Source organism: Tauraco erythrolophus, chromosome 11 (assembly GCF_009769465.1).
Source record: "Tauraco erythrolophus isolate bTauEry1 chromosome 11, bTauEry1.pri, whole genome shotgun sequence".
NCBI classification, from domain to species: domain Eukaryota; kingdom Metazoa; phylum Chordata; class Aves; order Musophagiformes; family Musophagidae; genus Tauraco; species Tauraco erythrolophus.
The window spans coordinates 24,669,528-24,694,627 of record NC_141475.1 but is presented as its reverse complement, the minus strand read 5'-3'; the positions used below and the strand labels follow the sequence as shown (position 1 = coordinate 24,694,627).

Genomic DNA, 25,100 nt, shown 5'->3' with positions numbered 1-25,100 from the left:
ATCAGAATCAGGAGAAATTAATTCTTAGCTCAACTATGGTTTTCTAAGTTATATGTATCAAATAATTCTGAGTTGTATAGAGATGAAAAGAAATCTGCAAGAGTGGAAGTATTTAAGAATATTCTTAGTGAAAGATAATTCTGGAGATTTGTCTAACAAATCTTTGTTGTTCTGCTAAATTAAAAGCTAAGTGGCTAACTAAATATTTATAAGCTTCTGAGATGGAAGTGATTCAGGATATGTCTACACTGGAATGTGCTTCTGAGTTATGACTCATGTATTTGTGGGTGGATTTTAGCTGAACCTGTCTTGAAAGTATGAGATGCTGTACGGTATAAGGCCCATGTTCCTTATATTTTGAACCTATATTCAGTGCTGAAGTTGACTGGATGAAAAGGGAGGTCACTCCAGAGCCTGCAGCATGCAACCAACTGTAGATGATCTAGAAAATGGCTCCTAACATATTGCTGGGGAATTTGTCTATCCTCCTAGGATTCCTCTATGGAAGCTCTTCCCGTCCTCCCTTCCTTCCTTCCTCCCTTCCTGCTTTCCCTCCAGCCCACCTTCCTGCCCATCAACATAACAGTTGAGATAATTGTGATTTGTATTCTCCCCTCTCTTCCCCCAAAGCCAGAAGGATTAACAGTGGATAAGCTTCTTGCAAGTGAAGGGTTTGTTCAGCAGAACAGACACTTGCTCCGACTCCTAGTGTCACTTCAATTTCTATATTGCAGAAGGCAGTGTGACTCTAGAGATAATTTGTCATTTTCTTGCCAGTAATTCAATTGCCAACGTGTAGCCTTGCACCTCTGGCACGTATTAACCATGTCGGAGTGGTAAGAACACACCATCTTATGGATTCAGGATGACTGACACTGAGCCCAAAACAAAGAGATTACCAATAACGCAAACACTAATAAAGTGCCAGGAACAGTGAATATAAGAGTATAAGAAAACATGTTCCAGAAAGAGTAGAACACCACCTAACTCAGTGACCTGCCCCAGAGGCCAAGGGAGGATACTTAAAGCAGAGAATAAGAACAAAGCAAACATTGCAGAATACTTCCTTTATGTCCAGGGACCTCTCGCAGACAGCCAGAGGTGATTTTTATATTTAATAGCTCAGGATGCATTTTTGTTTCATGAATGTGTCCAGCTGTTTTTTGAACGAAGTTTCCAGCATCCATACTGCCATATTAGATCACACAGTTGGGGTCAAGAAAAGGAGGAGGAGGGAAAAGCGGCTAATGAAACGCTGTCAGTTTGGCTTCAGTTGAAAAAGGAAACCACTCCACTTGCATGCAACATCCTTCACCACAGTAACTTCAGCGGTCATGATTCCGAAACCTGCTCTAGTCAAAATGGCAGTTGGGACTTACGGGGCTGTGACTTCACTGCATGGTTTCAAATGCAGTAAAATGCTCCTTTTTGCAGCCTGCCCAACAGTCGACATAGACACTAACCTCAAATGCAAGCTGTTCGCACCGTCACCTCCACTCCTTGGCTTTCCTGAGGCTCAGCCACCTGCTTCTCTCCTGTTCTCCTGCCGTACTGACTACTGCAAATAAACTCGTCCCTTGTAAGAGTCAGTTTTGATAGGCTCTGTGCTCCACGGTCATAAGAAGTTCACCATCCTGTTCCTCATACTGGACACATTCCCCAGCCCACTTTCCATCCCTCAGTGCTTTCTTACAGATCTGCTTGAAGAGACCAGTTTGCTCCCTGTGCTGCACATCAATCTGTTGCTGCATGCCCAGCTGTCCTGGGAAGAGCTCCCACAAGTTAGCGTTTCTCAAACTTCAGATGAATTAAAAGTTCTGTGGAAATAAAATAAAAAATAAAATAAAGATTAAGCAGAAATCCAAGGTGCTTTTCTGGCAGCAAACAGCTTGATGGACTGCAGATAATACACCACACCAAAAAAAAAAAAAAAAGCAAAATTAAGGGCTAGGCATTAAAGGTGGGTTTATGAATCAGCACTAGATTCCAAGACACAGAAGGCATATGGGAAGTAAGACCTTAAAGGAGCCTGAAAGTAGAGGTATGAGGGATGATGATCCGGAATGAGACCCTTCACGAGGAGGGCAGCAAGCAGCCAGGAGCACAGTTTCAAACAGCCTCTCCCATAGAGCAGGGAGGAGTTTCACAGCTGAAGTTCAGCTTGTGCCTACGCAGGGACAGCAGAGGGGCTTTGAGCTATGCCCTGTGAAAACCCTTACTGCAGGCATTGTGTATTATTAGCAAGCCATAAGTTACAGATGGCTAAAACTTCTTCCACAAGAAAGCCTCCATTTCAGATGTGCTTTTATGTTACTAGAAGTTAAGCACATGAAATAACTGTTACAATACATTTCAATGTATTTTTTTAATAAATGCAATGTGCCTACTTTTTACAAGGCGTTGTTTTATTGCAACCATAAAACCTTTAATTCCCTATACCTACAATTTTATCTTTACACTTTTATAGTTCATTCCCTCTGCAGTCAGTCAGCTTAATTTGTAACTTGTATAGATTTTCTGCCCAGCAACAGCAAGAGCAAAACATTCAGAAGAAAAAGACATCGTACCAAAAAAAGCACAAAAACTGGCACGGTGACTCAGGGGCAAATTCGCTGCTGGAAACTATTTTAGCTTTTTAATTACCTGCTTTTCAATCTGAAAGGTTCCAAAATCATAGCAACAGGAAGAGGCAACAAGATTTGAAAGGGCTGGACAAGACGGTACAGCACTGCACATACTTTTCCATCCCAAAGTGCCAGGGTGTGGTTTGGAAACATGGAGCCAGGATAAACCATTATACGCTTTGCTGACTTGAGTGAACTCATCGCTAAAGCATGCGGGACAGCGTGACAAATGGCCATTTTACTTTATATAGGTTGCTGTCTGAATCCACCAACAAAGGCCTGCTCTGTCGAGCATCCTTAAGCCCTCATGTCCTGTTTAGGAGCATCAAAACTTAATGTATAGATTTTTACTGCCCAAGAGCTGGAGGACCTTTATTCCAGCAGGTCGGGCGACCTCTTCACGTACCAAGTGCTACCTCTGAGCACCAAGGAGCGTTGCCCAGCCTGCGGACATGGTGGGACGCAGCTGGATCACTGCCTTGGGCAGACGCTGACCCGCAGCCCCGGCTGCCCGTGGGGGAACCGGGCGGCGAGAGGCCTCAGCCCCGATTTTGGAGCTGGACTTTGGGCGCCGGGCCCTGAGCGCCGCGGGTGAGGCCCGGGCGCAGAGGCGGGACAGGCTGCATCGCCCCCGCGGGGAGTTCCTCATGAACCGGACTGCTGCGGGGAGGGCAGCGGTGCTTCCGAACCGCGGCGGCCCACCAGAGCGCAGCCCCGGCGCGGGGATGCTGCGAGCCGGCTCTGCCTCAGCGCCCGGCACCACCCGGCGAGGAGGCGGAGGCGCCGCGCTGCCGCCCGGGCGGGCAGAGGCGCTGAGGGGCGCGGCCTTCCCGCCTCCCCGCCGGCTCCCGCCGCCTCTCGCGAGGCCGCCGCCACCGCCCCCCCGCCCACGTCACCGGCGGAGCAGACGGGGACAACATGGCGGAGCGGCGGAGGCACAGGAAGCGGATCCAGGTAGCCGAGCCTCTCCTTCCCTGCCCGGCCCGCGCCCCTCCCGAGGCGGCAGCTCTCCCTCCCCGTCCTCAGCGCGACCCGGCGTCTCCAGGCGGGCTGCGCCGGGTGGCCCGGCCGTCTCTCAGGGGGGCTTCCCCCCGGTTCTGCGGCCTCCCCCCCGCGACGCCGCGCCGTTGCGAGGAGGCGGCGGCGGGCGGTGCCGTGTGCCCGGGCGGCCCGCGGGAGCCGGCGCTGAGGGAAGCGCCTTCGTCTCGGCGGCCGCCGCCGGGGCAGCGGAAGCCCCGCAGGCGGGGGGAGCGCCGCACCGGAGCTCGGTGAAAGCCCGAGCTGGCTGCGGGGGGACAGGTTTTCCTCAGAATTTTCTGGCAAATTCGTAAATCCTGGTAAATGCCTAGAAAAGCCGGAGCCCGCTGCGCGGTGCCGGCGGAGCCGCGCAGGTGGGAGGGTTCCGGGGTGCCGCGGGCTCTGCCGCCCCTCAGGGCGGGGAGCTGGGGGCGGCCGGCGGCACCCCGGCCCCTCCGTTAGCCCCGGCCGCCCGGTCACCCGCCGGTTCCGTCCTCATGGGGTCTGCGCCCCTAAAAGCGGGTCGTTTTTCTCGCTGACCAGAGGGTGCGATTTCGAGCTGTTACCTGGTTTTAATCGCCGTGTTGTACTCGGTGTCTCACCCGTTACCGGCGTCGAACAACAGCTCAGAGCGGTGTAACGACACTCACAATCCCCCGGCGAGCAGCCGCCTTAGCCTCGAGCTGGCACCCAGCGTCTCTGTTCCGGTGATTCCTAAGCAAAAGGATGGCACAGATGGTATAAGCATCTTAAAAACTAACGTGTTCCAGCCAGGAAACGGTGTGGTAAGGAAAGGGAATTTGTTTTTAGAAAACATAAACAAACAACTGCGTCTAAAAATAGACGTAATCAGCTTTGAGATCATGTTAAAATGTCGTGGTAATTATGTGGTGTCACTTCAAGGCAAAATAAAGACCACTTAAGTGTTGTCACTTACCTGGAAGTCTGGACTTCTCCATATATAACAGTGAATTTTACAGAGTTTTTCATGGACGTTTTGGGCATAGTTACAGCATCAGTAGCTATAAGGCCTGTTACTGTTATGTATTATTAACCCTAAGCCTAAATAGTGTTTGTTTAGGATTTATTGCTCTGCTGTAAGTGGAGATAATATTCACGAGAGAAATCATAGTAATTCAACAATGTACACTTTATATGTCATCCTTCTGCTTGGTTGCTCTCCTTTCTCTTCCTCTCCCTTCCCAGCCCACTTTCCTTTCCCCTGAGAAGATGGAGATGTGTCTGTACTGTAATGGTTCCTTTTATTCCCTTTCATTTAGATTTCTGGGGGGAGGAAGGGGTGGGGGGGAGAGGGATGGACACGAAGAGTAATTAATCAGAATCTTGTTAAGCAAGCCTTATCAATCACAGGCATTCAGTGCATTATTGTAAAACATTACAGAATTATTCTCCTTCCATAATCATCACAGACTGTCCCTTACCAAGGACGGCAATAGTTCAATAAAGCATCCATCAAAACCAAATTAAATGTAATTTAATGTTTTGTATAATACCCAAGGCTGTGGTCTTGCAAGCACTTAAGCACATGCTTAATTTCCAGCCTGTTTGCAGTAGAAGGATTTCCCAGATTGCCTGTAATGAAATCGATGCCTGGGTGTTGACACTTAAGGTTTAAGATTGTGGCCCGAATTTGTGATATAATTATGCAGATAAATGTGTGTTGCGTCTTAGTTTCCCCATGTATGCCAGCAACAACGGGAAGACACAGCAAACAAGGAATGCTGTTGAATGCCCAGAGGGTGTTCTTAATTGGTCAGTGAATAAAGCAACACGTGTTTTTCTTGGTTCTTAGTTTTGTTTGGGTTTTTTTTAAGCTTTTTGAACTTTATTAGCATAGTTGCATTATTATTATCATGCTTCAGGAGAATGCTGCAAGTTTCTTCTTTTAAAAAGGAGTGTGGGATTTTTATTTGTAAGTGTTTCAAGTGCTTTAGAAGTGTGTACTTATTTTAGGGTGATGTGTACCCCTTAATATGGAGACTATCTACCCTACTGTTTGCAAATCTGACATTTGAATACCCCATTGTCAGTAAGCAGAGCTTTATTTCTTGACAAGAGTAAGATTCTTAGCAGGAGAAGGTATATTTAGCTGTGGAAGAGCCTGATGTAACAGAGTTCAATTACAAGTACTATGTGCACGGAAACTGGGTTCTGAATAATTTTTATAGGATTTTATGTCTGCCATCAAGATTGGAATCATTGTAGTTAGGTCAGCCAGCTACACATGAGATGAGATGTGAAAAAAGTCTTGATAAAATAGTTCAAAGTTCTGTCAAGCCTGCTGTCTGTGTTTTCCCTCGGAAGTAATGACAGGATACGTCCTCATAAAAAGACACGTTGCCCAGTCTGTGTTGCATAGCTTGGACTCTTCCTCTGGCTACGAGCAGAAAGTTACGGAAGTTGCAGGAATCTGAACTTCAGAAGTTTGAAGAAAGACATTCTAGAGGTGAAGTTTTCAAAGTGTCATTCCTGAGGGTAATTTAACTGTAATTAACATAGAGATTCTTCACTGCTATGTCTGAAGTAGAGGCTGGTCTGTGGGAGGCAGATTGCTTAAGCCAGTGGGTCCCTACATGGTTCAGATTTCTGAAATCAAGAATGCTTGCTGTATATAAAGGACTTATTAAAAGCGGAACAACATATGTTGTCTAATGGCTAGTCTGGTATTTTTTGTTTAGGCAGATACATCTCAAAAGATGAGGGATGTCTTTGAACGCTTGTTACTCCAGCAACCTGATCAAAGCTATTTCATCTCTTGGGGAAAAAATACACGGTTCCATACGTATCCTGAAATAATTCACTTAAATCTTCAGAGCTGGTTACTTTGACAAGCCTTCAGCTGGGTAACACGTGGCACTTTGTTGGCAGGTCTGCAATTTGACTGCTAAGTAGGCATTAATTTTAATTACATTGGCTGGATTCCACTGTGCATGGTTTTATTCTGCCCATGTGAAGCTTTGTTTATCTTTGTGTTGTGATTAGCAGTGCTTGCCTAGCACCTTGGTGCTGTGTCCTCCGTGCTAGAAATGTTAGTGCGTATAAACACTGCTCTTACAATAGAGAAATCAGTTCTTGGGCAGGTCTGGAGCAAATATCTCGCTGCAGATTGATGGCTGAGGTGGCATCAATGCCGTGTATGTGCCATTGATGGCAAGTACTTTCCTTGTTAACTTTTTTTTCCTCTCGAATCACTGGATTCAGGCTTTGAGACTCTCCCGATGAAGGACATCTACTAATGAATATTAACTATTGCAGCCTACGGTCTGTTATGTCTTGATTTGGGCTCTACTGGAAGGAAAATGTGCAGCAGTTGCACTGCTGCTTCCGGTGCTACAGTGTTTTTGTGAATGAGGGTGGAAAGGATCTTCAGAAATGACAATGCAAGGATTTTCCAGTAACACAGATTTTAGTCCAGCTTGCCCGTCTGTCTTTATTTTCTCATAAATTCTAGTAAAGCTGAGTGGGATGATAAAGAATGGCTAAATAACTTCTTCTGAAGTGAGTGGTATCAGGTGATACCTGAGGAGGAAGAAACAAAGATTAAGGGGGGGAAAATGCAGAAAAATAGGATTAAAAGTAGCATTCTCACTTGTCAGTAAAACAAGAATTGCTGTCTTTTGAAAATCTGAGTTATGTTTTTGGAGGCAGGAAGGGAAAAAGTTGAAACAACTGGCCTAGGGTTACAAAAGGACTGAAGCTGGCATGTTTTGGCTTCAAAGTGCTGTATATTGCTCCTTTGCATGGGTTTTAGAACTCTGTTTACAGCTTTTGCTCAAAAACGGTTAGTGATGGCTGAAAAGAAAGAAGGAAGAAAACAAATACTTTATTTTTATAGGATATGTCTAGGACAAAGAATATCTGTTAATCTTTTTCTGTAAAGAAAAGTTAATGTCTTGTGGCTTAGCACACAGCCATGGTAATCCAGAAGAACTGGTTTCTCTGCATGGCTCTGCCACAGTTTCTTTTGAGAGACCTCGAGCAATCCATATACTGGTCATCAGTGCGAGAGTCGGACAATTTTATGTTCATTAGTCACTGAAGAAAATATAGATGGGAGTCCTAAGATCCTAACGTGTTTGTTTCTCCCTTTACCAACTCCCACCCAGTGATCCATCAGATTATGCTAATTTGTGTGCTTTTTCTCTGTCCTACTGCACCTTGACTTATTTTGGGCAAAGTATAAATGTTCCAGCAGAATGGATGAAGAGTACTGTCTTCCCTGCCACAAAACGTCTTCTAGTCTAAGGTCCTGAGAGTCAACAGGGAAAGGAAAAAGATAATCTTGTGATTCCGCCCAGGCTTCCATGTGCTCAGCCTGTCGGGAGAGAAGATAATGCTAATGTAGCTGTAGTGTCCTTATAGTATGAGGAGAGGTGTGAGGCGGGAACATAGTTGGTTGACATAGTGTCATTTTTTGACGTAGCCTTTCGGCTTGAAAAATAGGCTGCACATGACAAATGTGCTTAAATTTCTGCTTTTCCTTATCTGAAAACTGTATAAACGATTAGGCTTCAGAAGTCTTCTGTGAGGGATGATGTTCTGAGAAATCTAGTTTCTTAGATGTAGGAGCAAAGAAATAAACGAGATATTCATTTTATTGACATCAAAGAATTTCAATGACCCCTTTAAAACAGAGGAGCATAAATCTTTGTAATGCATTTGTCTGCACATGAAGTAACTTGTCTTGTTAGTGATCGTCACCATTTACTCTCTCCTGATTTTCCAGAAACCGTGTTTACATTACAGTGTTGTGGAAGGAAATCATCCAGTCTTGGGTCTTGCCTGTCTTCTCACAACTGTGCTCAAACCACAAATATGCCCTGGCCTTTTGACATCCGTTGAGTGGTTCCAGGAGTAAGAGAACCTGAATAAGTCACACCTAGGTGGAGATGAGAGGGGAAAGGAAGCTCATGGGCCCATTAGTTTCAATAGGTCAGTTCAGATGTTTTCATTTTTAATGTGTACAGGCCTGTCTGCTGCTGCAGTCCCATTTGGAGGTTAAATTCACTGGGAACGACATCAGTGTGTTGAATGAAGTTCAGAATGCACTGTGCTGTACTTTGATTTGGGAGATAAGGTAAAATATCATTTGATTAGGGTTTTCCCTTCGTTTCAGTGGATCTGGAAGGTCCCTGGGTTTAGGCAAATCTCAGCATTGTTTTATGAATCATAAAGGACAGAATTTTGATAGGAATGTTTGAGAATTACTATAAAAATCTTAAAATTTCAGTGCATCTCTAGTAAGTAGGTAGACTGAGTACCACTTTTCCTATCCTCCTGTAGGTGGAGTTCTTCTGTCTGGATAAATAAGAAATGGGGCTTGATTTTATTTTTAATGGCATTCTTCTAGAATTTGTAAGTTACCAGGGATCATGAATCTCTAAATTTCACATGCTGTCTAGTGACAACGTGCATGTTTCGATATATAAAATTAAAGTAGATGCAAGGGTCCAAAACAAAACCTACAGCAGAAGTATTTGGAAGCTTGACACTATCCTATTTTTTATTAATTGAAAACAGTTTAATCATGGAATTTTAATACAACATTCCAGAAATACATTGCCTGAAATGTTTCTCCAATCTTTCTGTCTTTCCTATACAAGCAAACTTTAAATATGAGGAAGTTTTCATGTGCTTTTTAAGGCTGTGTCATCTGTTTTAAAGCTTTGTAGTTTATTGAGCACTCCCCCTTGATTCATTTGTATAGTCTTTTTCTAAATGTATAAAGAGGCTAAAAGTGTCTGGGTTTTGGCTATTTTTACTACTGAACATAAAGACTAGTTGAACTGCATCTTTAAAAAGTCGTGCTTAGGATACCAAAATTTTCAGTGCTTTTGTTGATTTCACTTTATGATGAAATGTGATATATTTTCTATCAGTCATCTGTTTTAATATTTTAACAGAAGCCAGAGTCTGAAAATGCAGGGATGAAATAGGATGAAAAGTGGGAATTAAATTGCAAGAGAAACTTTCTTACAATGAGCTCAGGTAAACTATGGCAGTCTCTCTCAGAGGGAAGCTTTTTTGTTTGGGATGTTATGAAACTATCCCACAGAAAAGGACAAAGCAATACATAACAAGGAGCAATAGAAAAAAAAACTCTCCTGGTGCCAGCCACTGCTTGTATAGCACATCACATGACCTTGCAGAATCATAAATATTTTAGGAAGAAAAAAAAAATCCTAGCAGAGCAATTAACGTTGATGTGAATATCTGACTGCTTTGCAGTCTGTGCTGTGGAGAAGAACATTTACCCTGTGAGGAGGTCTAAGTTGGATTTGCTGGTAGGAAATATTAGAACAGCATTATTTTGAAACTCAGGTGCTCCTGCAGGCATCACTCTCCGTGGAACCTTAGCGCACGGGCCGTACGATAACGACGGTGCACCTTCACTCATTTTCTTTAAGTGCGTTGTAAACCAAATCTGTTCTGAAACCAGACTTGGTAGTGTCATCAGTGGTTTACAGTTACTGGTACGAGTGTGCCGGATAAGGGAGCATCAAAGCACAGCATGTAAATTATGTGCATACGTGCATTGCCAGTTGATTAATGTTTTTCCGTGAGTTATACAGATTTGTAAAATTGAGGGGGGAAAAACTGAGATTGAACATGGAGAAAGAGTTAATGTAATCTTTATGAGGACTGTTAGGATCATCTGACTTAGTTAGGCACATGTTTTTAAAACTAACTGATGAGTATGAGAGCATATTTCTGCGTACATAACAAGAATTTAGACTTTAAAAATGTAAATAATCTCAGAACTAACAAACTACAGAGTGCTTTTGGTCACCTGGATGTCTTATGTCGGTATTACTCTGTTTAAAATTGTCCTCAGATAGGAAAAGCAGCAGTCTCCTCTAAAGGGATAATTCATTAACCAGTTGATTTTGAAAGTTAGCTGTGCAAACTGTTGAAAATTAACAGCTCTCACCACCTGAAGTTTTTATTCTGGTGTAACTATATCTGTTTGACCTTGCATTTCCCGCTTAACGTGCTGCTTGTGGTATTATGATTATACATATGAAAAGCAGGAATGGAGGTTGTGTTTGTTTATTGACCTGTAGAAACATTATGTCTTTATGCAGAATCTTTGAATTCCATGTATTCCTGTAAATCACCAGTCTGTTCTGTGGTTTCTGTAATCTGTTTCTTTGGCCAGCATGAGAAGAGTAGGTGCAGCAAAGGTACTGGCAGTCTGAAAAGATGTCCTGGTGTTGACTGATGCTGCTCTGCGAATAGCGGAGGAATTCGGAGAATCAAGCCTTACTGCCTAAAAGAACTCTTAGAGATAGGAATTTTGTTGACCTGAGTCAGTGCAACGTGCCGACTTTGTTTCAGATATGTATAGGAAAAGCCTTCCTTTCCTGCTTAAAAATATTAGAGCTTAATTTTTCATAATCGCAAATGCCCATCTCCATCGTTCTGTCTGAGACATCTGTGAATTCCGCCGCCTCTCTGCAGGTTGGTAAACGCACAGAGTTCATGAATTGTGCAGACTAAGGGCTCCTTCAGCTAAAATAGCCATTTGGACATTCGGGTGCTTCACCCTGCTGTTCCTAGTCTCTAGATTGGAAGAATCTCCTCGATGGTGCTCTGGAGTTCAAGTCATTTTGTAGCCGTGCAGTGGTACTGAGGGTTTGTAGCCAAATCCTTCAGTGGTTTTCTCCTCTTTCATGTGAAATCCACACTTCTTTGGGTTGTCAGTGTGCCCACATTGCTGTCATTTCATACACATTCATTCCTCACTCAGTTGTTTTTCTTTGCTTTCAGCTTCACAACTGTTTCCTCCAATCTTGTATGCCGTAAGCAGCTCTCCATGTGCTTTCCAGCACTTTCCTCTTAGGTTCTCCTTTAGTTTACTCTTTTTACGGAGCTGTTAAAGGAGTTCGAAGTCATTACTTCTGGATCATCCAACTTAACAATTCCTGCTTTTTTGCTTTAGGTAGACGGAAGGCATTTGGGGAAAATGACTTGACCTATTTTCACATCTTTTACGTTTTATTTGTTATTTATATATTGCCATAAAATAATGAGGACTTTGCAATACCTGATTTTTGAGTCCAAATGACTGTCTTTGCCATGTGTTTAATTTTGCACTTTTACTATTGCAGGAGGTTGGTGAGCCATTCAAAGAGGAGAAGGCTGTTGCTAAATACTTACGTTTCAACTGTCCAACAAAATCCACCAACATGATGGGCCACCGAGTTGATTATTTTATTGGTAGGGTTACTTTTACTCAGAGAATTAAACTTTTTTCTTCTAACATTGGGGGGGGGGGCTGTTTTGTTTTTGTTATCAGTGCTTTATCTGATAAGCACTGATCTTACAGTTTGATTTTTGAAAACTTATCTAGGCATTAGATAGCCATAAACTTAATCTTATCAGCCTGAAGTAAACACAGTAAACGTTTTACTCTGTGGTTTAAAGGTACAGAGTTGTCAAGAATAATGTGTTTCAGAATAGTGGCTAGCCTGACTTTAAAAGTTTAGAGGATGTGGAACAACACTGGTTGGTGCGGTTCAAGGAATGCAGACTAAATGTTAAAATAAATGTAATTAATTTTAATGCATTTTTAATTCCATTTTCCCCTCCAGCCTCAAAAGCTGTGGATTGCCTCCTGGATTCTAAATGGGCAAAGGCAAAGAAGGGAGAAGAGGCTTTATTTACAACTCGAGAGTCTGTAGTTGATTACTGCAACAGGTACGACCTAGCCTAATTCAGCAATTTTATTAATGAGTATAGTTTCCAAGATGTCTTCGTTATTTAAGAGCCAATTTGACTTAGACTTCATGCATTCTAAACCTTTGTGTCTATATGTAAAAATAATGATTGTATTTTTATTGCTGTGTTAGAGGGTGTCACACCAGAAACGGAAACAATGTAGTTCCATCATCTTTGTTCTCAAAACACTCTCATGCTTTCATTATGCTGTTTGGGACAGCAAGGTGAACAAAACGATTTTCCTAAATTTTATAGTTATTTTAAGTTAGGATCAGATTTCTCAAGTCTCTCGTGCCTGTGGACCTGGTCTGCCATCGTGGCAGAAGGTGGACTGGAGGTTCAATTTATGCCTCTCAAATGGTGTTTAGTGTACTCTAAGTGCTTTATTAGATGAAGGGCATGTTCTGCCTGTACCTTGTTTGGGGCAGACACGTAGGGTTAAGGGGACTGCCTGCATTTCGAGGGCTCTGCGAAAGCTACTTAGAAACGAAGAATGTGGCTAATATTTAGTCTTTTTTTTCTGGCCTCTTTTAGATAGCCATCCAGCAAGGTGAGATTCTTCCCCCGGTTCCAGGGCTGAGGCAGGGCTGATTCCGTGTTTGAACTTTAATCCTTTTGCTGATTATTCAAGAAAGTTTAGGAAAAAGCATTGTTTTAATGCAAGCAGAAAAATACGTTTTCCCTTCTAGAGTCTTTAGACTGAGGTAGAAGTCTGTATGTTTGTTCTTCACTTACTAAAAAATGGGATGAGATGACAGTTGGTTAAGTCCTTCAGCTCCAGCAGTGTGAAGAATGCCTGTGTAGTGTGCAAAGAAAATCAGTTCAGCTCTGTTCTCTGGCACTGATTTTTATCACCAGTATCATTTTGTGCCCCGATGATCCACTTGGCACTGTAAGACGTCTGCAGTTCGGTTTCTCTTGCTCACTTCTATGTTGCTAAAAATGCTAAGGCCACCTTTGTTCACTGAAGCTGTTTTCAGAGTTTTAAACATTAACACTGTCTCCTTCCGTTGCCTTTTGGAAAGGATGGAGGAATGTCTTAGTACAAAAATAATCCCTTTAGTGTAAGAGGCTGCTTAGGCTCTTACTTGTATTAAAAATAAGTACCTTAACTCTCTTGGTGTGGCCATTGCTTGTGTTACCTGTCCTATCAAACAGAAACCAAATATCAGATCCTGCTCCTTCCTCCTGTGTCCAGTCAATTAGTTGCATATTTGAAACAAGTTATGAACTAAATTCATAGTGCTGCTCCAGAACATAAGATCTCCTGGTACACTTACACATTGATCGAAGTTTACTAGGTTTTCTTTTGAGGGGTTTTGTTCACAAATAAGCTACATGAGTAATGCCGTGTTCAGCAGATCTATAGAGGATTAACGAGTCGGGAATCAGCAAGCTATCTGCACTTCATTGGTTATGTCCAGATCTGTCCTGCTTCAGCACCTGGCTGTTGGCTGCACTGGGACCGTGGCTCCGTGCTCTGGGCAGTAGGTCTTGCACAGTCCCGTCTTTTTGTGTTCCGTCAGCCAGAGGTAGTCCTACAGGCCAGACCTGACCTGTGAGCTGCTCAGTACCTGAGCCCCCTAAACCTCCAGCTGTGAAGAAAAGTAGTTTCTCCCAAACAAGTGTTTTTCTGTTGCTAGAAAGAGAATCCATGGCAACAATTGTCTAAGGGAAGGTTTTTTGTGTACCTGAAACAACTCTAATCGTCAACATGCACATGAGTTTAACTGGTAGAATGAGTTTTCTGTCTTTAGCGAGTTTCCCTAACTGGACACGCAGTGCAGCACAAGCATTTGGTCTGCAGCAAGAGATGGAGGAAATCAGGGAAGGAAGGAAGGAAGTCAAATGGATTTGATGCAGAGGATCAGGATTTTTGGTGTGAATGGGTGCTTGGTTTTTACACCCCACTGCCTCCTCAGTCTGAGGAGCAGTATTCTGTACTGCTCTTCCTATTCCGAATTTGGCCATGATCCTTTCAAGGGTGTGACTTGTGGGCGACAACCTTAAGGCTATCAAACACTACTTCCTGGTGCCCCGTAGATATACTTGCTATAGGGTATGTTTGTAGCTGGCATGTACTTGCTATAGGGTATGTTTGTAGCTGGCATGTACTTGCTATAGGGCATGTTTGTAGCTGGCATGAATGGAGTGCTTGCATATGTGCCACAGTTTCAACGGTGATTTTATTCATCATGCACCACTTAGCAGGGAACTTAATAAGCCATATGTCCACTTGCTTATCTTTGCCATGAAATACGTTGACATGAACTCAAAAATAAATATTGGATGGAGTTGCATTAATGGGAGAGATAATTAAATTGACTTGGTGGCTTTCTCCATCCTACATCATGTGTATTCCTTTATATCTGTGCCAAATTCTGCCACAGAAAAGTATGGGTTTTGCCCAGTTTTGATCAGATGAACAGAAAAAGAGGTAAGACGCAGCATAATTAAGTCTGGTGTATTTGGTTGTAAATAGAGCAGATGATGGTTACCTCTGTCTTTCAGTCATGCTATTCGTTGCTGTATTAGATAATCTAGAGTGGCATCTAATAACATAATTGAGTGTAAACGTTATTATCATGGCCACACTTAAATGTATCATTTAACTTTTCTTATTTTAAGGCTCCTGAAAAAACAGTTCTTTCATCGAGCATTGAAAGTGATGAAAATGAAACCTGACAAGGACACAAAGAAAGAAAAGGAAAAAGGAAAGACTGAGAGTGGGAAAGAGGAGGAGAAAAAGAGCAAAAAGGAAAGTGGCAAAGATGAAAAAACTAAGAAGGAGAAAGAAAAGGAAAAGAAAAAGGATGGTGAAAAAGAGGAGTGTAAGAAGGTACGCGCAGTCTGTAACAGGGAATACATTAACGGATTGTTAAGGTTGCATTGGCTTAAATGGTTGGTCGTTCTAAAACGTGACATACCTTTTCTGCCTGTTTTCATCTCTAAAATATACTATTCGGGGTTTTTTTTTTAAACTTCGGAGTTCTGATTTTGATCTAGATCAAAAAAGAGGCTTCGGTTGGGCCGTTGTGTACCTCATCATCTTCTGCTGTGGGCCGAGCTGATGAAAACCCACTTCTCTTCAGCTGCAGCGGGCAGCGGTGCTTTGTACAGGTGTACGTCGGCACCGAATGACACGTGTCGTGGGACCTGACGTCTCACAGCAGCGTGGCTGCACCTGGGAAAAGGAAACAATTTAGCAATGTTTGGTAATAAGAGTGTTTGGAATGTGATATTGGATACTTCGTGCTAGTGAGTAGCTCTGTCATAGAGGGCTGCTTTCCTGTTTGACAGCTCCATCACCAATCTGCATAATGCCTAGTTTTCACAGACTTCTCATTTGCTGTCTGTAAAGTTCAGAGTGTTATTACTGTGCAAGTTTTCAGGTATTTTCTCATGTTTTCATTCCTGATTTATTTTATTAGCAGAACAGAATTCCTAAATTAAACTGTTAGGAATCCGCAGGAGAGACTTCCATTTACAGTGGTATGAATCCAGTGAGAGTGAGCAGGATAGTGCTCAAAAGTTACTGCCGTTCAGATACTGCTAGGTGAAATAATGGTGCCTTTAGTGAGAGGTGTAGTCTGTGTACAGAGGTCTAGATCTCAGAAGAAAGCTGCGTAGCTAATAAACTAATTATAACCAGAACAATCTTGCTGGCAGTCTAAACAGAAGCCAGTACAAGATTACCTAACTCTTGAAGGACTTTAAAATGCTGATTATGAAAGCTATGAACTCCTCCACTTCCCTGTCACCTGGAGAGTTACAGTATTAAATGTAACGTTAATTTTTAAACTAATCATTATTTATTGAACTGATGTTTTAGTGGATTATATAAGCCACTGGGTAGTAACTTCAACAACAACCCAGGACAAAAGTTAGAAAGTTAATTTCAAACAAAGAAATAAGCGAAGAGGATGAAACAGGAGACAGGGAGAAGAAAGCACAAGATCCGAAAAGGAATTGAGGAGGATAGGGAATAAAGAGGCAGAAACGGATTCTGAAAGGATGCCCATGTGGTAAATATGGTACCAAATAATTCTATTAAAGTTAGTGGCTATGAGGTGGTGTACCCTGTTCTTGATGTCTGTGCAGCCTTTTTGTTAGTATCAGTGGAGCTTTGCTGTACATTTGAAGACATAACATAATCCTGAAGTCATAGTCCAGTCCTTAGACAGTAACTAAAAATAAAATTTCTCTTTCCGTACAATTTTCCTTTGTTCGTGAGGTACCCAGTTGGTAGTAAATGAGAACAGGAGGAAATAAAACATCTTTACTTAAAAAAAAAAAAATTGAAAGTGTGAACGTGATCTTAAGTTTGTGAAAAGTTATCAGACTCAATACATTACAACACCAGAATATAAAACTCCTTTAATTTTTCAAATATATATAATTTGTGTTTGTCCTCAGGATGAGACCCCAGGGACACCCAAGAAAAAGGAAACTAAGAGGAAATTTAAACTTGAGCCACATGAAGACCAAGTTTTCTTGGATGGAAATGAGGTGAGTTTTGTGGGTAGTTTCTAAATTTTCCTGTCCATGTACTCTTGCCATACGATAGGTTAATTTACTGTATTTCTGCAAACTCTTTCTTGACATGTTGGAAGAAAAAATTCATGGCAATGTAATGGCTGATCTTGAAGCATCAGATTTTTAGATATTTGCAAGGATGTTAGAGGGAGATAAATGTAGGGTAACTTAAAAAAATCTACAAGAAAACTTAATTCTCAGTAGTTTTCGCATTAGTGGCCACGAGGTGAAATGTTTGTCCCCAGGATGTGCTGGGGTGTTGGAGCAGGCTGCCCGGAGTGGTTCTGCAGCCTCCGTGCTCGGAGGCTCTCAGCACCGGGCTGGTAAAGCCCTGAGGAACCTGGGCTGGCCTCGCAGCTGATCCTGCTTTGAGCAAGAGGGTGCACTAGAGACCTCCTGAGGTCCCTTCCAACCCAAATGATCCTGGGGCCATTGTTGTGCTGAAATATTTCTAAACAAAACACAAGCCTTTTAGAACATGGTGTCACAGGAAGGGAAATAAGATATCTGCCACCCAGGGGCTGCCTGGCTTTGTGACCTCTATCACCAGATAGGTGACACTTGGGCATTCCTGAATTCTAATCCTGGCTTTACCATTGAAATTGTGGTCATAAATACTCCTCTGTACCTCACTTTTCTGGGAGGCAAAGTATTTAATTCTTTAGTAACTCTGTAGGGTACAGAGTCATATTTGTGCCTTTAAGATTTGGGATAAGTGTTAAGTCTTTACTTGAGCAAAATTATACTGTGCTCTGTGTTGCTGCTGTGTGTCACTGCCCTGCAGTCTCCCCCGAGATTCTTGGGTACCTTTGGTTATAAAACAGACGTGACAGTGAACTCTCCATATAAATCCCTTGTGTGGAAAACGTACTTCCTTTACATGTCTTTATTTTGCTCTCCTCAGGCAGTTCTTTTACAATGTGCCATGCTCTGTTCCATCCCATCTCGTGAGGCACACCGACCTCTGATCCTCCCTGTTGTCTTTTACTGGGATGGCGTGCTGCCCTCAAAATGAGGGTGCAGTACTGCAGTTGCAGTACAAGTGTCTACTTCTTGTCTTAACATCATTGACTTTTTTGTTTATTAATGAGCTGATGTTTTTTTAGGAACTGCAACTCCCAAGAGCTTTTTCTTAAGTAGTAGCTCATTCAGAGCCAGTCTTTGTGCGTTTACATTGAAGCCATTCTTGCCCTTTTCTTCCTTACTTTGCACTTACAAACACTGAATGTTACACAGTCTTATTGCCCAGTCACCAGTCACCATCTTCAGTCTGTTTGGGCTTGCAGAACAGTTAACTGGCAGCACAGCTACACCTGTGTAACTTTCACACCCTGTGAGAAGTGGAACATTAAATACTTGTTGCATCATACTGAAAAACTGTAGTACTGCATCTAAGGTGTCCTCCTGGTAGTTCGTGTTAAAACATCTGCTATGAGGGTTGCTGGTTTCTAGTAATCAGCAGCTTCTTTTCACAGTTAATAGGTAAGATTCAAACTTGTTAGTTTGGGAAGAAAAAAAGATGCTATTTTTCTAGTTAAAAAACTTCTGTACTTTACCAAGAAGCTTTTTTTTTTTTTTTCAAAGGCAGAGCAAACCTGATTCAGATGGATCCACAGTTCTCGCACAAACATTTGGTACTGGGTGCTGCAACTGTAGAGCTTTAGCTAGCAGTGCGCTGTGGGACACAGTTACACTTACCTGAGGCCATCAAATGGGACTTGAGCTGAGCTGAGCGTTTCAGCTGGTTGCTTTGTTCCATACATTCAGTCTGTTTTTTTAACTCCTACGGGGATCTCTTCAAAGCTAGAAGTATTTTTTTGTTTCCAGTTGGTGGACTTGAAGTTTTTTCTTTACAAAAGTTTTTCGGCTTCATGCTGAACAACATTCATGAATAAAGAAAGAGAAAACCAAACCTCGATTCAGTGATATTTCCCCATCGGTTTTACTGTCTTGATTGTTTTCCCTGGGATTTTACATCACCTGTAAGTTACTCTGGCTACAGTGTCTTTCATGAAGTAATTCTTTCGTAGATCCAGTCTTGAGATTTCCACTGTTTTTCTTACACAGTATGGAAGCTCCGTCCCTTCTTTCTTCTCTCGGTGCTGGAACAGCCAGCGCATTGCCCGGCTCTGTGTCGTGTCCCGCCTTGGCAGCGCGGTGTCCTCAGCCTTCTGGCCATGAGGCTCAGACGACCGTCAGCACGGAGTGAAGGCAGCGGTGCGGGCACGCAGGCGTGCAGCCCCTTGGCCAGCTGTCTCCTTTTGCAGCCCTTTCACTGGCAGGAACCTCTTTCGAGTCCTGTTCAAAGCATTGCCCTGCCCCTCGCCCTGCCCCTCTACCCCCATACGGTCCTGGCTGCAGGGCCGTTTGTTCAGCACGGCAGTAAGTGTTTGGATGAGGAAACAAATGAAATCCTTTATCTGAGAGCTTGTTTTCCAAGTGTAAATGAGATTGTTTCTCTTGCAGGTGTACGTGTGGATCTATGACCCTGTTCACTTCAAAACTTTTGCCATGGGACTTGTCCTTGGTAAGTAAGAGAAGATGCTGGTGAGCACATCATAAATGTAGGCATATCATATCAGCAGGCCTGTGTGTCCTTGGGGAAGTTGGTCTTTTTCCTGGACAAAGTTTTTGCTTCTCCGTTTCAGCATGATTTGATACCAATCACATTGCATGAATTTTAATCTCAGGGTGGAGCGGCTATGCATGGTAAAGAGAAAAAGTTGAAACTACTTTAGCAAATGTCTGAACTTGCACAGTTTTGCAAGCTGTGTATTTCCATCACTTTAAGCTAATGAGTACGTTGTCCAACAGGCAAATGTGGGTTTTACAAAAATGTGAAAGATGTTAAAGGAATTATTTTAAACTATGACTGATACCTTTCTAACCCTAGAACTTGTATTTCTGTAGGATAAGCCAAATCACCTAATTTTATTTTTTTAATCTAAATTAGTATTGATGTTAACTGACATCAGTGAGCTAACAGATCATTCATAGAATCATAGAACGGTTAGGGTTGGAAGGGACCTCAAAGATCATTGTTGTACTGCTGGTCTAACACCCTTGACCTGTACCTTCCAGCTTCCTCACCCTGAGAGAACCACCGTTCCCAAGAATCCCTGTTCCCCTTGGGGCCGTATTCAGGCCTTTGACTAGTCCTTGGGATGATCCGCCCAGCTCCCTGTGCCCAAGGGCTGCTGCACTGGTTATAGGCAGCTCCCTGCTCCCCTTTTTGCTCGTGCCCTCTCCTCAGAGGAGCTCTCTTGGCTCTGTTGACTGAGCACAGCGAGTTCGAGTTGCTGGACGTGGTGTCTCTCTACCAGTATGAAAACAGGAGCAGTGGGACTAGACAGGGTTTCGGTCAAGGCCTAAAATACTGTCAGTAACTCATACTATGGTAAGCCAGTACCTTGAATAAAAGACACGCAGCGGGAGAAATCAGTTGTGCTTCTCATGCTTTTCTCCTTGTCTTTCTACGTAGTGATCGCTGTCATAGCCGCGACTCTGTTCCCGCTCTGGCCCGCGGAAATGCGTGTTGGTGTTTATTACCTCAGTGTAGGCGCAGGCTGCTTTGTTGCCAGTATTCTTCTTCTTGCCATCGGTAAGTGTCCGTCATCCTGAATTTGTCGGCAGGTGAAGTCCTGGTTCTTACCGGCAGTCTGAGATGGGCGACACTCGCTTCCCAGTATGCTGTTAGCAACAGCCTGGCCAAGTCCGTGTTTTCTTCGGTGCCACTGGGTGTCAGAGTTGGGCCGCAGAAAGAAAGCAAGCCCAGGCTTGTGGCACCTGGTTGTGTTTCCCATGTAGTGGAGATTTGGTTACTGCCTCCGTTTTTAAGGAAAAAAAGGGCAAAACAAAACCAAGAACTGTGCATAGTAACAGTCAGTGGTGAGAATGATGTAAGCAGGATTTTAAAGCTGCCTCTGGCTTGTATTTCTGTCGCAGACGGGAGAAAGAGCTAAATCATAGGTGAGATACGTGGTTAATGGGGTTGGGGAGATGTGGTGAGAACAATGTTATTGCAGAATGAGAGATTGTCCTCCAAGGTCACCCCCGTCCCTGGCTTGGGGTGAGTGTTGATAGGGGATATCTCTTGAATGGTGGTTGCGCAGTGTGTATGTTTATAATAAGCTCCAAAATTTCCCTTTTCTTTTTCTATGCAGCTCGCTGCATCCTTTTCCTTATCATCTGGCTCATCACTGGAGGAAGGCATCACTTCTGGTTCCTGCCAAATCTTACAGCAGACGTGGGATTCATCGACTCCTTCAGGCCTCTGTACACACACGAATACAAAGGACCAAAAGCAGACTTAAAGAAAGAGGAAAAATCAGAATCCAAAAAGCAGCAAAAATACGACAGCGAGGAGAAATCAGACAGCGAGAAGAAGGAAGACGATGACGGGAAAACGGAAGCAACGAGGAACTCGGGAACAGACGGCTCCGGAGGAGAGCGACATTCAGACACTGACAGTGACAGGCGCGAAGACGACAGGTCCCAGCACAGTAGTGGAAACGGAAACGACTTTGAAATGATCACAAAAGAGGAACTGGAACAGCAAACAGATGAAGGGGATTGTGAAGAAGAGGAGGAAGAAGATACCGAAAGTAGGCCTTCACATGGAAAATCATAACTCACTGTGGTTTTGGGACTAAGTATGTGCAAATGGTTGGATTTTCTTTGTTGGCTGATCACCAAAACACAGACCGTACAGTAGCATCTTTGTTTGCGGAAATATTCATGTTACCAAACAGTTTTATATCTAGTTCCTTCAGTTTTTTAACCATTAACTTGATTACTTGGTACTATGTTAATCGTTAATACCCATTGACAGAAGTTTTATCAATCTGACACATTTTCTATTGGTTGATAGATTGCCCAGATTGTCCTCAAACACACTGAAAAACATAGTTTTCTGGTACTTGCATAACTGGTCAATTAGTTTAGTTTCTCAAACTTTCTTTTGTAAAACAGGTAAAAGTTGAATGACCAAATCTCTGATTATTTCTAGTTATACTCATTTGATAGCTAGTTAGGTGAAGCCTTTCGTAGCCCAGATTTCTCAATATTTTTATTGAGCTTGTTTTCAAAAGGTTGTGAAAACTTTCCTAAGAAAACTAGTTTTAGCAGAAGTATTTTGCTGAAAATACAAAAGCTGGTAGCGCTGAATTTGGCTGCAGCGTTCTCTGTTTCTCCAGACTGTGTGCCAGCAACTGAGGAAATCCAAACTGGTTTTGTACATCTGGTTCAGAGAAAGATGTCATCTCCAGCAGGCGAAGGAAGCAGCATGGTTTGGAAATTATGGCTGTTTTCTTTCTCCTGCTCCGTCGTAATTAAAAAAAAAAAATAATGTATTCTGTACATAATTTACAAATAAAGCAAACCATTTACTTTAACTGCTACTTATTATTTAGAGATTTGATCCAGCGTTCAGTTTGTATTATTAAAGCCATTTTGTGGTGTATCTATCGGAGAAATGCAAGTCAAGAGGACCTCACAGAATATTTGTGTATGATTGGTAGCTGTTCCACACGAGCTTTAGTTTTGTGCCAACATTCCATGTATTTGAGTAAACTGATCTTTATTAAATGAGAGCAAACGACATAGCTGTATGTATGCCTTAATGTTAAAACTTTCTATATTCTGGAACTGGAATTCTTTTTGAACTGAAGAGGCAGGAGAGTGTTCGTCTGTTCAGAAATGCAGGTAACTCAAAGCTAATAGGAAGTGATCATTAATAATCTGTTTATAAACATCTTGGAGTTGTTTGTGGAGTTTGTTTTACGCATCCCTTTCTGCTGGTCGTCTGGAGGATGTTCTGTGTGGTTTGGTTAACTGAGCACTGAAGGAGTTAAGACTCGGCGTCGTTCCTCTAGACGACTTTAACAGTAACTATGGATTTGATTGTCTCCTGAACCCTGTCAGAGAAGATAAGGGTAAGCTTGACATTTAATAACTGACTTGGAGAACTTTTTTCCTGTCCTTCATTGCTTCCCCTTCCTTCCAGCATTGGCGTTTTGGATGGAAATACTGATTTTTTCAGGTCGTGCAAATATATACGTCATAATGGGTGCGTTGATGAACAATTCATGGATATGGTACATTTGCTTCTAAAATCTCCTGAATATTTACTCCATAAGGAAACATAAATTGGATCACTTTTTTATTAATATAGCTAAAAATTAAAGGACCCGTTACCTACACAGACTGACTCCTGGCCACTTGTGTGCTGTTGCTGATGGAAGCAGCTGACGAGTCCTGCCTCTGCCTTCAGTACCTTGCCGAGATGCGCGTGGTGTGACCGTGAAGTGTCTTGACCAGCAGCTGCCTTTTCACTCCTTTCAGCGGCTGGTGTGAGACCCTTTGCTCACACAGAGTTCCCTTTGTGTTTGTGCTTCCCAACACCAGACACGACGACGTGAGCAGAGCTGCGTTTCTTCCTGGGCAGTTTCATTTCTGGAGTTCATGGTACCTCCAACCTGCAGAGGTAGTACTGCAGCTTGCTTGGTAACTTTGGCTTTTTACCATGCCAGAAAAAAGTTGTAGAAATCTTTTCTGTGCTGAAGGCAACGTTGCAGTTCGTTAGGTTGGGTTCCTGCTGACTGCAACGGCAGCTAAAACAAAGGTTCTATGTATCTTCCAGAAGCGGTTTATAAATGAGCGCTGGGAGAGCGCTGCGATGCACTGAGCACATGCACTGGTGCTGTGTCGGGCAGGGGTTCACAGCAGGCAGCTGAGCTACTGCCAGCTTTTGAAGACATGAATGCAGTGGAGTTCAGTTGTTCCGAGTGTGTTTCCTCCTCAAAGTGAAATAACAGCTCGAGGGCCTTGCTGAGAAAATAGAGTCGCAATGCTCCAATGATAACTAACTTCGGTAACGTTGCCATCTGCTTGCTGTGAGGTGGATGTGTGGGATATTCCAGCACTACCCACCTGTGGCCTGGGTACAAGTGTCTGGATCTCAAAATGAACTGGCAAAAAATTTGTCCTGTCACCTTGATAGAGTTGCAGGCTCCCGCAGCTGTGGAAATTGAATTAGCTTGAACTCATTCACTTGATCTGCAGTGGACAACTCGGAATCGTCTGAAGCAGGAGTGTGAAGAAAGAGACCTTGCTGGAGCTGCTCAGTGATTAAGGCAAGGACCTCATGACCTGGTACTGTAACCTAGCATTTCCTACAAATGCTCCCCAAGTACTTACAAATTACTTTAGAATGAGATGATGAGAGAGGAGATCACACTATGCCAGTAATAGTCAAATTGTGAGTGGACTTACAGTGTTGGCACAAACGCTTCCAGTCTAAAGAGAGGAAATCCCAGAGGTGCTTGGCTGTGTTCTGTCGTTTATCAGAATGCTTTTGTCAAAGTTCTTACTGATTTTGACTTTGAACTTCCAGAGTCTAGGGTGACCTTAAGGGAACAAGTATATACATACATATTTAGTGGAAAGTTGTGTAAATAAATGCTCTCTTAAAATGTCATTCCTGCAGTAAAATTTTACAGTGGTCTTACTGATATTCCTCCTAGTATTTTATATGCAAAATATAATTTTCTGATTATTTTTCTTTGCAAGAAAATATGTTTATTCCTGACTTTTTTGGAATTAAATAATCACTGGTATAACACAATGAGTATTTAATGCAGATCAGTATTTTATGGAGACGTTACACCCAACTGTGCTCTGATCCGGTACAGATACAATAACCTCAGCTTACTTGTAGTGTTCTGGGGTCCTTAAAGGCACATCTTTCTCTAGCAATTAAGAAATAATTAAAAATTATTCTTTGACAAACTTACGTATTTCCTTACCTGTGGAAATGTTACCACACTGGTGGGGATGCTTGTGATGAGAAGCAATTTTTGAATAGCAAAAGATCTTTGTAGCAGCAGCTCAGGGAGAGCATTTACTTTCACCTGCTGTGTATAATATAGCAGAAATTTCTGGGGTTTTATTATATGTATTTTATAGGAATTTTTTTTTTCCTCATTTAAGTCTGTTTCTGTTTGAAATAATACTGGATGGAGTTCACAGGGCATCATACAGCATGTAGGGCAGATAAAGGAAAACAAGAGAATGTCTCAGTTCCTCAGTCAATTCTTAAATTACACTTTAATAATTCTTAATTATATTGTTTTTACCAGGAAGTCTTTATCAACTATTTTCCAATACCCAAAGTAGCTACTG

The 25,100-nt window shown here is 42.7% G+C and overlaps 1 protein-coding gene across 1 annotated transcript; it reads left to right on the top strand.

The window, feature by feature from the left end:
- The first annotated feature begins 3,520 nt into the window (after nt 1-3,520).
- SEC62 (SEC62 preprotein translocation factor) lies at nt 3,521-23,093 on the top strand. The gene is made up of 8 exons (XM_086618370.1): nt 3,521-3,578; nt 11,774-11,882; nt 12,257-12,362; nt 15,012-15,222; nt 16,800-16,892; nt 19,386-19,446; nt 20,401-20,520; nt 21,083-23,093. Exons 1-8 carry the CDS (start codon nt 3,543-3,545, stop codon nt 21,547-21,549), a joined length of 1,203 nt encoding a protein of 400 aa, XP_086474496.1. The 5' UTR covers nt 3,521-3,542; the 3' UTR covers nt 21,550-23,093.
- The last annotated feature ends 2,007 nt before the right edge of the window (nt 23,094-25,100 follow it).